The sequence below is a fragment of the Leiobunum rupestre genome, chromosome 11 (assembly GCF_980474605.1).
Source record: "Leiobunum rupestre chromosome 11, qqLeiRupe1.1.hap1, whole genome shotgun sequence".
NCBI classification, from domain to species: Eukaryota; Metazoa; Arthropoda; class Arachnida; order Opiliones; family Sclerosomatidae; genus Leiobunum; species Leiobunum rupestre.
In genome coordinates this window covers 31,607,225-31,620,669 of record NC_143394.1, presented here as the reverse complement: position 1 = coordinate 31,620,669, position 13,445 = coordinate 31,607,225, and the positions used below count along the sequence as shown (strand labels likewise).

At 36.8% G+C, this 13,445-nt stretch overlaps 1 protein-coding gene across 5 annotated transcripts in view; it reads left to right on the top strand.

The window, feature by feature from the left end:
• Positions 1–13,445, top strand: part of tup (LIM1_Isl and LIM2_Isl domain-containing protein tup) — a 57,055-nt gene that overhangs the window by 16,839 nt on the left and 26,771 nt on the right. For 3 of the 5 annotated variants that reach the window (XM_090163500.1, XM_090163501.1, XM_090163499.1), the window contains exons 5-6: positions 5,503–5,568; positions 7,649–7,941. In XM_090163500.1, the coding sequence (XP_090019626.1) occupies positions 5,503–5,568; positions 7,649–7,941 (359 nt within the window). The remainder of the gene's footprint in view (positions 1–5,502; positions 5,569–7,648; positions 7,942–13,445) is intronic. The other 2 variants (XM_090163503.1, XM_090163502.1) reach the window with 1 other exon arrangement.

Genomic DNA, 13,445 nt, shown 5'->3' with positions numbered 1-13,445 from the left:
AAGCCAATTTATATAGCAGCGTTCGGTCGAATGGGACACATAAAAGCGTTCGGTCGAATGGGACACATAAAAACCGCACGTTTCGGCGGAATTCGGTCGAATGGGACACCTCAAAAACCGCCTTCGGTCGAATGGGATTTCGGTCGAATGGGACTAAAGTCAAATATAGATTCTGTTTTCAAAATTCCCAGAAAGATTTCCCGAGGAAACACCGTGAGGCGTGGTTTATCTCACATATTCTCCGCTTACCCGAATTAATTCTTAACTTGTACTGCTAACGAAATCCCAACACCTTTGAAAAGGAAACAAACATTACGACATTGAAACATTTCTTTGTAACAAAATCAAACTGAATTCCACATGTTTAAAAATTCGAAAAATAAAATTAATTAATTACGTAATTTACTACACTTTTTTTTATCGAATACAGATTTGATTTAAAAGAAAATGGAATGGAGAATACATTCTCATATTGAAGTAGTATCTTCGAGACGATTAATTTGTTAAAAAATCGACTGGCAAAACGAGTTCTTTATCTCGGAAAAGCGACTTTTCACGGCTTTGAAAATGTTCAAAACGGTCGTTATTTCAAGGTGGCGCTTTTTGATTTCCGTTTATACGATCGCCGTAAAAGTTAAGAGTTAACTATATTATTCCCGTATACCAGAGACGGTTTAAAAACTATACCGTATATTTTCGTAATTACGCTACTTAAAAAGAAACTGTATATTTTCGAGTTTATAAATAACGTTTCTTAGACGAAACACTTGGAAAATAAAATTAATTTCAAAGGATGTAACCCCTGGAAGAGTTCTTTACAGATTCCATTTGATGTTTGGCAAGATTATTTCGTCAAAACTATTAATAAAAACTCGGAGGAGGGCTAATTAGGCGTCACGAGAAGCACCCCCGATTTTTTTGGACGAAGGTTTTTTTTCCCCAAAGTTAATTAGGCGTGGAAGATATATCAAGATGTACATTGATGGGCGCTTTATTAAAAAAGCGAAATTAATAACGGGCTTTCATTGGTTCTTCCTCGAGTATTATAAGATAAGGAAGGTTCTAATTGGGTGTTTATAGAGAGTGATATGTTAAGGTTTGATGACGTCTTGTGTATGTTCTCATTTGTTTCCGATGATTTATTAAGGACATTTTAAGTCATCGGGTCCTTAAGTGTATATTACGTAGAAGATGAGCCCGGTCGATTTATTGCATAACTTGAAGTACGTCCAGAGTGATAGCGATAGGATTGCACAAACGGCACAGTTTAAAACGGAGGGCTTAATTTAGAAGGCAGAAATGGAACATTGTTTAAAATTAAGAAGAGGGCAGAAGCGCCGCAGTTTAAAACGGAGGGCTTAATTTAGAGGGCACAAACGGAACATTTTAAACGGAGGGCTTGATTTAGAGGGCACAAACGGCAGTTTAAAACGGGAGGGCTTAATATAGACGGCACAGTTTAAAACGAGAGGGCTTAATATAGACGGCATAAACGGCGCAGTTCAAAACGGAGGGCTTAATTTAGAGGGCACAGTTTAAAACGGATGGCTTAATATAGAGTGCATAAACGGCGCAGTTCAAAACGGAGGGTTTAATTTAGAGGGCATAAACGGTGCAGTTAAAAACGGAGGGTTTAATTTAGAGGGCGTAAATGGCACATTTTAAAATGGAAGGCTTAATCTGGAAGGCACAAACGACACCGTTTAAAACGGAGTGCTTAATTTAGAGGGCACAAACGGAACAGTTCAAAAACGGAGGGCTAATTTAGAGGGCACAAACGACGCCGTTTAAAACGGAGGGCTTAATTTAGAGGGCACAAACGGAACAGTTCGAAACTGAGGGCTGTTTTAGAGGGCGTAAATGGCACAGTTTAAAACGGAAGGCTTAATCTGGAAGGCACAAACAAGACAATTTGATATAACGTTACCGAAAGAATGCAAATCATCTGGACATAGATTTCAATAAATGTGAATATTGCTAGGCCTATCACTTTTCATTATAGACGCAAACTAATCGGATCAGAAACGGGCGCCATTTTAGACGGAAGACGCAAAAACCTGCAATTCTTTGTACTTTGGAAACCGTCAAATTAGTGTAGAGCGGCTAAACGGAGCCAAAAAAAGCGTAGCGGTTGTGGGGGGGGGGGGGGATAGTGACCAACTGTCTATTTTGTAACCGGGTACTTTTGTTTGTACACCTGATTAAGTTCGAATCTGGTAGGAAGCTGACGCGGGTAACGCAACACCCCTCGCGTAGCATCGCGGCCATTGTCCCTGGTTCTTCGTAATTAAAATTGACATCGGCCTATCGGTCGGACGGGCGAACCCACCTCGTACAGCTACCCCGAACCACCGCGCACTCTTCAAATCCGAAGAGTAGTCCCCGATGCGAACGGGATATCCTACCCAGCGAATTATCCCTACACTGCCAATACCTATTAGCCTTCACCGTAACCTGTCATTAGCTAATACGCGGGTAATTAGGCTTACGGTAGCGGATGAAACGCCACGTCGTTCCTGCCAGGTGACCCGGACTTATATAGCCCCCTCTCCCGTAGTGGTATCGAATTGAGAACGGGCTCCGCTGGATGGTCGCGCGTGACCCGCGCTAGCACCCCCCCTCCCTTCGCCAATCCCTTCTTGAAAAACCGCCGTCGGGTACATTTCGGGCACGCGCTCGCGCTAACTGTCCCCGGTCGCTGAAATCGGAAACGGTGTCTCCGTTTTGGAGGCGAACCCGCTCGGATTAGGTTTCGCCAAGCTCGGCGCTTTACGAGAACGAGCGAAAACTATCCGTGGACTAGGTAAACACGTCACAGGCAGCCGAAGAGAAAAAAGACCCCCAAGGCCTATTGAATATCCCGGAGAGACGCTTATCTTTCCCACTGTTTTCCTGGACGCGGTTTTAGTTACCATTACAGGGCTCCCAAAGTTCCTCTCAATTCCTATTTTTTCAAATTGTTCCTATTTTTTACTGTTTTTCAACATTGGTAAATTCGTCGACACTATGATCCTTATTCTTTACGAAAATATTATATAGATATTTTATAGTAATGTTTTCGTAATCCTACAGAAAATTTACTAAATTTTCTATAGAAGATATAGAATTTTGAGTAATTTTTCTATAAATACCTCTAAATTTCGAGGTATATTTTATATATAAATAGTGTTCTCGTTATTACAATATTATTAAGAAATGTTATATGAAATATTTAAGTAATCCTATAAAAAAAATAGCAAAAATTTCTATAGAATCAATCCATAGCAATTTGAGTAATTTTTCTATAGTCGTTGAAAAAACCTAGAAATTTCAAGGCATATTTTACATAGAAATATGCGATTCTAAATTGTGTCCTTATTATTAAAATATTATTTAGAAATTCTATAGAAATGGTTTAGGAATCCTATAGAAAAATTACTAAAATTTCTATAGATAGCGTAGAAATTTCATAAAACATTTTATTAACATCGAAAAAAAAGCACCCTATATAATATAGAAATCTTATATTTTCTATATAATTATATATGATTTTATAGAAAGTCTATAGAAACTTTATAGATTAATTTTAGCTTTTAAATAGATAGCTGTTGAAACGGAATTTTGGATTGCTCATATAAAGTCTACGGAAGAGAAATTTGTGTATTTTTAGCTGAATTTTATACGAGGTTTTGTCAAATGTCCGACCCCTCGGCGGAAACGATTATGGGAAATTTACCTTAACTTATAGGAAATCTTAAAACATCACTTGGCGGGGCTTTTACTGGATAATAATGATGTTTATTACCTCCAGGACTGGGTTTAGCACTTATTTCCCGGGCTGCTGTAAGCAGGTTTATAGTATTCTTATGGAATTTATAATATCAAAAATCAAAGCACCAAAATATTTTCCTATTTTAATTTTAAAATACGTTTTAAGTAAATATTGAAGCACAATGTAATAGATAAATATTAAAGATTTACAGTATTTAACTTTTGTTATTAGTGTTTTTTTAAATAATCCAATTTTTTCAAGATATATTTACCTATAAATTCCACTACAAGTTTAAGAATTAAAAATTTCAATCGATCATTTCAAATGATTAGAAAAAATTAATGCAATGGCGGATTGTTTAAGTAGTTCTAGAACAAAATAGGTATTTTCGTCCACAAGTTTATAAAATTTTACCAAGGACGACAACACACTAAACAGTTCGAGTGCAAGTTTAAGTCAGTGTTGAAAAAAATGTTCGGTCAGGAAATTAGCGTTAAAATAATAGGAAGTGTCATACGTATGGTGATTATGTTACTTACGATCTTAGTAATAGATGAAGAATAATACTTATCTCGTATGAGAAAATTAACATACTTCTGTAAGACTATTCTGTAAAAATCAAAAATGACAAAAAATCATGATCCGTCAAAAATGACAATGCGCGTGTGCAGAAGAGGCCGCTATCGAAATATCAAACTATCGATAGCATTGGTCAAATTCCAAATCGTGGCGGTCTGTAATGCCGACTTAAGTGATTTAAGTGAAATGCTTTGATGGTGCTAATTTAACTCTTGGGCACCAAAAATAAACAAGTATTTTACGTCCGCTTAAAGGCCTAGGTTTTTTTTCTGCCTGTCACCCTTTAAATTAACTTAGTGGAGCACAAATACCCTGGTGGTAGGCCAACCACTGAACATGTTGGCTTAATTTAAAGGGGTACAGGCAGAAGAAAACCTAGGCCTTTCAGCATTTGACTAAAATACCGGAAATAAAATCGAAAGTTTGATATTTCGATATCCTCCCCTTCTCCACACGCGCATTGAAATTTTTGACGGATAGAAATTTTCTTTGTCATTTTTACGAAATAGCCTTCTTGACACGTCCGATTTTATGTTACCCGCTCCACCCACAATAGACAAATTGCTTAGACTAAATAGCCATCTATAGCGACACCACGAAATGAATTATGGGTTTGAACTTTTTAACGTTTTTCGAAGTGTTTTTTTTTAACTTGAAATTTTGTTTTGATATTATTTATTTATTTACCAATTTTTTTACTTGAAATTTATATATTTACCAATTTTTTTTACTTGAAATTTATATATTTACCAATTTTTTTTACTTGAAATTTATTTCTTTACGAATTTTTTTTTACTTGAAATTTATATATTTACCAATTTGTTTTACTTGAAATTTATATATTTACCAATTTGTTTTACTTGAAATTTATATATTTACCAATTTTTTTTATTTGAAATTTATTTCTTTACGAATTTTTTTTACTTGAAATTTATTTATTTACCAATTTTGTTTTACTTGAAATTTATTTATTCACCAATTTTTTTTACTTGAAATTTATTTCTTTACCAATTTTTTTTTACTTGAAATTTATATATTTACCAAAAGTTTGCTGATGTCATAGCTATAGAAAGCGAACATCCATAATGCATTTCGCGAACTCGTAAGGCGGCGCTGCTAGATCGCATCGCGACTGTTGAGTTCTAATACAATTTTGCTTATTTGAATACTAGTTTCCGACGACGAGACGGTGTCGCTCTGCTCGAAAAAATCCAAAAAGAAAAACAAAGACCACTACGGTAGGCCTACTCTCTCGCCTGACTTTTCCTCTCCTCTTACTGTACTAAACGCTCTTTGTACGTCAAATTTTTCACATGCACGCGGAAGCACTTAAATGCCTAGGATTTCTTTTGCCGGTTGTCCTTTAAGTTTACTTCCCGCCGCGCAAATATCCTGGTGGTAGGCCAACGTGTTCTGCGGTTGGCCTACCACCAGGATATTTGCGCGGCGGGAAGAAAACTTAAAGGAAAACAGGCAGGAGAAATCCTAGGCTTTTAACTGTTATCTATTCACGTTTATATTTATACAGGGTGTTTGAAAAGGTTGTGCAAAATTTTCAAGGAGTTGTAGGGGGTGAGTTGAGAAGTATGCCTTTTTTTCCCCCATTTTTCTACGATGAGTTAAAAGAGCGCCAGAGAGCTTCAAAGTGTGGCCTACTAGCCCCTGGAAGTAGGCTGCAACAAGCGCAAAACCAAGCAGCAGGGAAATGTGAACATTAAGGTTTGGGTTCGTGTGATTGGTAAAAAGGACTTTGTAAACAAATCGAGGTAACCAGAGTAAAAAGTAAACTTAAATAGTATTTAAAGTCCCTGCTGCTTGGCTTTGCGCTTGTTGCAGCCTACTTTCCGGGGCTAGTAGGGTACACTTTGAAGCTCTCTGGCGCTCTTTTAACTCATCGTTGAAAAATGGGGAAAAACAGGCATACTACTCAACTCACCCCCTACAACTCCTTAAAATTTTGCACAACCTATTGAAACACCGTGTATTAGTCTGCAATTTTGGGGCACAAAAAAACCACACTTTATTTAAAAAATAATAAATTAAACCAAAAATATACGCAACAAAACACAGAATATTATCGTCGGCATATCCGCATATTAATTAGATTTACTTTTTATCCGTCATCTTTACTTGTCAGTATGTGATGGCAAAGATTAGGGACGAAATGGGTTCACTAGTAGGTATACAGTACGTTATGCCAATGCCAAGTAAAGTTGAACGGAAAATTGGAAAAAATTCATTCGTTTTTTAGAAAGTGGTTACTCGAGTTTACACCCGTCGTATATTTAAGAATTTTTTGAGAAAGTTTTAAATTCTTTAAACAAATAAGGAATACCCAAATTTATGAAATTTGTTTAGATGGTATGATAAATTTTCAATCATTTAACAAAATGTAAAAATCAAGTTACAATAGGAAACATGATTTCATTTGAAATAACAATGATTCGGGTTAGAACGAAGTTATTTCCGTGCAGTTAAATTTATTAATGTATTTTTCTAAACAATTAATATTACATGAACCAAAATATTTTCTGAACACAGTTTTTATTCTCTTAATATCACGGAATCTATTGATCTTAAATGATAAAATAGAGTTAATTATACTCAGTGGCCCACCTAGCGGGGTTCAAACCACCTCCGAAAAAAAATTCAAATATTTTAAATAAAGTTTGAAATGTTAGATTCTAGTTACAAATTATAACTAAACGTTTTTAGAGATATTTTTGAACGACTTCGACTTTCCAACTCTCGAAAGTCGTGGTTCAATTCCACTGTAATGCGGAGATGCAGTAACACATTAATATGGCGACGCCAACCACATCGATATACGTCACTGAATTTATTCGAAAAGTCGATCAACCATTTCTCTAAAATCTACTATTTTCTAATATTTAACTTTAGTTCCCCCCCCCTCCCCGAATAAAAATCCTGTGTGCACCACTGATTATATTTAAGTAAATGTTGTAAACAGAGTTCCAACAAAGTTCGAATTACGATGTTTTTAAACTCGAATAATGATCAAATTGCCTATCTTAGGTTATAAAGTGTTCCGACTAAATCTAACATAATTCTGTTTTGTATTTTCCTCCCTTCATCCTTGTCTTTCCCCCGAACAACGTCGTGATAATTGGCCATCCTCGGTACATCGTGGTGGAATACACGCGAAATCCCGATCATCCGTTTCTGACGGGACTGAAATCTCAACCAAACAACGGGGAATGTTTACGCGCATCCGCGATATTGTAACGCCGCAAAAAAACCGCGTTGTCTCCCGTTTCATTATTTGGTAATCGTGGTCGTCGATCGGCGGTAATTCAGCGAACGCGGAGCCGATGCAAACGAACAGAAGTCGCGATTCGGTGCGAGCCCAAGTGCACAAACAGAATTCGGAACACAAGCCGACGCGAGTGAGGACGGTGCTGAACGAGAAGCAACTGCACACACTGAGGACGTGCTACGCGGCCAACCCGAGGCCAGATGCCCTCATGAAGGAACAGTTGGTTGAAATGACGGGACTCTCGCCCCGGGTCATCCGCGTCTGGTTCCAGAACAAGAGGTGCAAGGACAAGAAGAAGAGCATCATGATGAAGCAGATACAGCAACAAGAGAAGGTAAGCTGCGCTTCATTTTACTCCAATCCGTTTGACAGTGTCGCATTTTTATCAGATAACACGTGCCATTTGACATATTAAGACCGTAGAAACGTCATGGGTTAAACTATTGCTGTGCGAGTAATGGTTTTAGCCAATCGAGTGGGACAACGTTGTTACTACTAGAACTGTGCGAGTAGTGGTTTTAGCCAATCGAGTGGGACAACGTTGTTACTACTAGGACTGTGCGAGTAGTGGTTTTAGCCAATCGAGTGGGACAACGTTGTTACTGTGTGAGTAGTGGTTTTAGTCAATCGAGTGGGACAACGTTGTTACTACTAGGGCTGTGCGAGTAGTGGATTTAGCCAATCGAGTAGGATAACGTTGTTACTACTAGGGCTGGGCGAGTAGTGATTTTAGCCAATCGAGTGGGACAACGTTGTTACTGTGTGAGTAGTGGTTTTAGTCAATCGAGTGGGACAACGTTGTTACTACTAGGGCTGTGCGAGTAGTGGATTTAGCCAATCGAGTAGGATAACGTTGTTACTACTAGGGCTGGGCGAGTAGTGGTTTTAGGCAATCGAGTGGGACAACGTTGTTACTGTGTGAGTAGTGGTTTTAGTCAATCGAGTGGGACAACGTTGTTACTACTAGGGCTGTGCGAGTAGTGGTTTTAGCCAATCGAGTGGGATAACGTTGTTACTACTAGGGCTGTGTGAGTAGTGGTTTTAGGCACTCGAGTCGGGTATCGAATACGAATTTTTTTTTCACCGAGTATTCGAGTCGAGTAATATTGAAGTCGAGTCGAGTAATCGAGTACTTGATTAAGGGGAAATTTTATCTTATTCAAGTCAAGTAATTCAGAAAAAACCTCGAGTAATATATTTAACGAGTCGGGTTAAGAGCTGGTTTTATTCAAGTAATTAGGAAATTAAATTTAAAATTAGTATAAACCAACTTAATTTAATAAATGAACTACAGTTTCCACAATTTTTGAAACCTTATAGTGACTAGTGGGATATATTAAATGTAAACATATTTTAGTTTGTTTTACCACGGCCAACTTTGATCTCGCGCTATAGGTGATATTTACGAGACGATGGCGGCCATTGCACTAAGGTAGATAGTCATGGGGGAAAGGGGGATGACACTAACCTTCCACTACAGCGATTATGACGTCACGAGAATACACCCTATAGCGACCAACCCATTGGTTGAAGTTTCTACGTTAACCTACGAGCAAAGATATCTGTATGAGTTGAGCGCCTGTAGCGGAATATTATTTTTATAATAGTTTTTGCATTGAAGCCAATATAAAAAAAAACTGAGTTGAGCGCCACGCTTGTTATAGCTGGGTTGGCCGCTATAGCGCGAGATCAAAGTTGGCCGTGGTTTTAGTATATAATTTATTTCCAACGCTAGTATTTATTAAAATACAAATTTGAAAAAAATATCTGTGGAATAACATATTAGCAGCAGGGTAAGATGAATACATCTATAAGGTATATCATATACTTCCGCCACACGTCAGAGAAAAGTCAGGGAATTTTAAAATGGTCTTAAAAAGTCAGGGAATTTTAAAATGGTCTTAAAAAGTCAGGGAATTTTAAAATGGTCTTAAAAAGTCAGGGAATTTTAAAATGGTCTTAAAAAGTCAGGGAATTTTAAAATGGTCTTAAAAAGTCAGGGAATTTTTAAATGGTCTGAAAAAGTCAGGGAATTTTGAAATGGTCTTAAAAAGTCAGGGAATTTTAAGAATTTGTTAAAAGGCAGGGAATTCACTTTTATCTTGACACTTTATTACGGTAATTTCACTCTAGAACTATCCCAATTTCTTATTATTTAGATCCTTGAAAGGTTTTTTAACGTTGAAATAACTTTTGTACTGAAACATTAATTACAGTTAAAACCTGTAATTTTGGCCTTAAAAAGTCAGGGAAAACAGGGAATAGTTAGGGAATTTGAATCGTACTTCTAGCAAAGAATATAAAGCTCCAGGAATGGAAGGATTGATATTTTTGGCCGCGTGTTTTGGCCGAGCTAGAAACTTCCGGCAAAGCAAATCAGAGTAACCGGAAACGGTTAACGCAACCCGGTCACTCTTTAAAAACGAGAGGCGCAAAAGATCCACTAGACGGAGCTACACCTTCCATTCCTGGGGCTTTATATTCTTTGGTTCTAGTCGCAACCCTGTTTTCTGTTGTAAAGGAGGAATTCGATGAAATTAAATTCTTATTTGAAAATTACTAAGTAAGCCGTAAATAGAGTATAAAAATAATAGAAATCCATCCTACATGACTTTGTGTTTTTCAAAGAGAAACAATTATTAAAACACAAAGCAATGAAACACGATTGGCGCCTATTAATAATTCAGAAGAAACAATTTAACTACATTTGAACTATATCCTCCACTTTTGCCGGTCTAATACCTTTACCTGTATAATTGGAATTTTGCACTAGAGGTGGGGATGTATTCTGTGTTTTTTAGCTCGCAAATGCATCGCGTGAAATGTGAATCGGAAGCTCTCAAGTGAATCGCTCTTTAACAACTTTGCCGTTGAGGAAACATTGAAAAAAACCGAATCCTTTTCATTTGGCCCTCCCTTGATACAATTTGTACGATCATGGAAATGTTTCCGTTTTTCTTAGGTCACGCGTGAGATGGCGCTGCGATTAGACAAAGGGTAAATTGTTATTTTCTCTCGATCATTAGCAAATTGTAACCGGGAATTAAAAACACAGTCGCGGAATAGTCCCGTCTCTCGCAATTAGATTAATAATTAAATTTCTTAATTACACTCTCTCTTCGACTTTCTAAGCGTCGCTTTTTTTAGTATAACTTTTTAGAGAGTATCTATCGATGCGTGATAACGAATTAATGTATTTAAATGAGGCTGATTAATATTTTTTGTTACCCCCAGAATATATTTTGGATTTCTTAATTACACACTCGAATTGCGTTGCTTGTAATAAAATGACTATGTTGTATTCCACGTGCAGGACGAATTAACGGTAAACTTGTCTATAAAGAAAAATCAATTTGAATAAGAATATCTCGATTAATTATCGTTTTGTTTGCGATAATTCCCGCGAGTTTCGGTTTAATTAGTGTATTTTTAGCGTTCTAATAGCTATGTTAAAAGTTTTGATATTGGGGAAGTGGGAATAGTTATTATCAGAAGTCAAAAATATTCAAGAAGTAGTAATATTTAAGAAAAATGAAATCTCAAAATTCCAAAAGTAAATTAATTTAAATGTAAACCGGTTTTCAATATCTGTACCTTTGCTATATTCAAATTGATTCTTCTTAATTCTACTTTTGGACCTTACACGACAAGTTCCTAAAATATGCGATCGTTGTTAATAAAAAATGTAAAATGTACACAAAACCGAGTTGTAGCACGGTGATTTTTCTAAATATTTGTTTAATTTAATTTTTGTTAGGCAGCTGGGGTCTCATTGCCTAGCTTAAATTTTTAAGAATCCCAAAAACCAATTTGATAAAATGTTTTAGGGTTAACTTTAAATTTATTTTAATAAAATTCCATTGAATAATTTAAAGAAGGAACATAAAACTATAATTTTATGGGTAAATAACAATATTTTGCTTGAACCCCAAATCCTTCTAAGAGGTCGAAAAAATAAAATTAGGAGACTCATCTTAATTAGCCTACCTTCTCAAAGAAACCCAATATAATAAATAATAATATTCAGAAATCTATCACGAATGAGGAGATAAAATTCGACTACAAAGCTTAATCTTATCCGAGTGATCAACTTGGGAAGCAGCGGGGGAGTCGCGATGGCTGTCGTCACGTACCTAACGAGTTGACGAGATGGAGATCTCCACTTTTTTGTGGGATAATTCTAAGATAGGCTAGGGTATAACTAAAACATAGGCCTGAGAAAGTTCGCTTTATTTAGACGGAAGATTTTCGGCTAAGTCCCGCAGTTCCTATCTGGACAAGCTCCGGAGGGCTCAGTCTGCCGAGGACACGAGTGTGGGAGGTCGAGAGGGTGGCGCTGGTGGCCTGGCGTTAGTTGTCTGCTACAGGGAGGAGAGGAGCGGACTATGGCGCCGCTCTAAATCATTGTCGCCTGCTTTATGTTGTTCAAGATGAGCGCATTTTTTAGCGTCACCCCCTCCTGGCGGTCGGATTTAGCGGCGGGAGAAAAAGGTTTATTGAAAGTTAGAAGGCAGATCATTCCGACGTAAACTAACCGGCCTATTTAGCCAGTTCAACTACCGCAATAATAATAATATACGACTAACATTTACGATACGGTAAAAGCCTATCTAACACGTTTTTGTACATATGTACGTATTTTATTACCAAGTAATTAAATTTATATTGGTTTACAACACACTCGATCTGTCGCTGTAGGGCATGAAATCGCGCGTGGATACGCCTTATGACACGTGAAGCGATCATAATTTATTCATATTGACATATATCTAGTATTTCATTCCTGATATTTTTAATCAATATAAAAATAATATTTTGCATACCGAGAATATCGATATACTCAAAACATATTCTCGTTATCGCAAATTAAATTGACATATTGACATTGCCTACAGATACATTGAAAAGTTCTGAAGGATATTGTTACCATTAGCAAGAACGTCTTTAGGTTAAGGGAGAATATTCAACAGGGTCGCCACACGTCAGGGAAAAGTCAGGGAATTTATAAATGGGCCTAAAAAGTTAGGGAAAAGTCAGGGAATTTAAAAATGGGCCTAAAAAGTTAGGCCCAGTTTTAAATTCCCTGACTTTTCCCTAACTTTTTTGGGCCATTTTTAAATTCCCTGACTTTTCCCTAACTTAAAGTTAGGCCCAGTTTTAAATTCCCTGACTTTTCACTAACTTTTTAGGCCCAGTTTTAAATTCCCTGACTTTTCCCTAACTTTTTTGGGCCATTTTTAAATTCCCTGACTTTTCCCTAACTTTTTAGGCCCATTTTTAAATTCCCTGACTTTTCCCTAACTTTTTGGGCCATTTTTAAATTCCCTGACTTTTCCCTAACTTAAAGTTAGGCCCATTTTTAAATTCCCTGACTTTTCACTAACTTTAAGTTAGGGAAAAGTCAGGGAATTTAAAAATGGGCCTAAAAAGTTAGTGAAAAGTCAGGGAATTTAAAACTGGGCCTAACTTTAAGTTAGGGAAAAGTCAGGGAATTTAAAAATGGCCCAAAAAAGTTAGGGAAAAGTCAGGGAATTTAAAAATGGGCCTAAAAAGTTAGGGAAGAGTCTGGGAATTTAAAAATGGGCCTAACTTTAAGTTAGGGAAAATCAGGGAATTTAAAAATGACCCTAAAAATTTAGGGAAAAGTCAGGGAATTTAAAAATGGGCCTAACTTTAAGTTAGGGAAAATCAGGGAATTTAAAAATGACCCTAAAAAGTTAGGGAAAAGTCAGGGAATTTAAAAATGGGCCTAAAAAGTTAGGGAAAAGTCAGGGAATTTAAAAATGGGCCTAACTTTAAGTTAGGGAAAAGTCAGGGAATTTAAAAAGGACCCTAAAA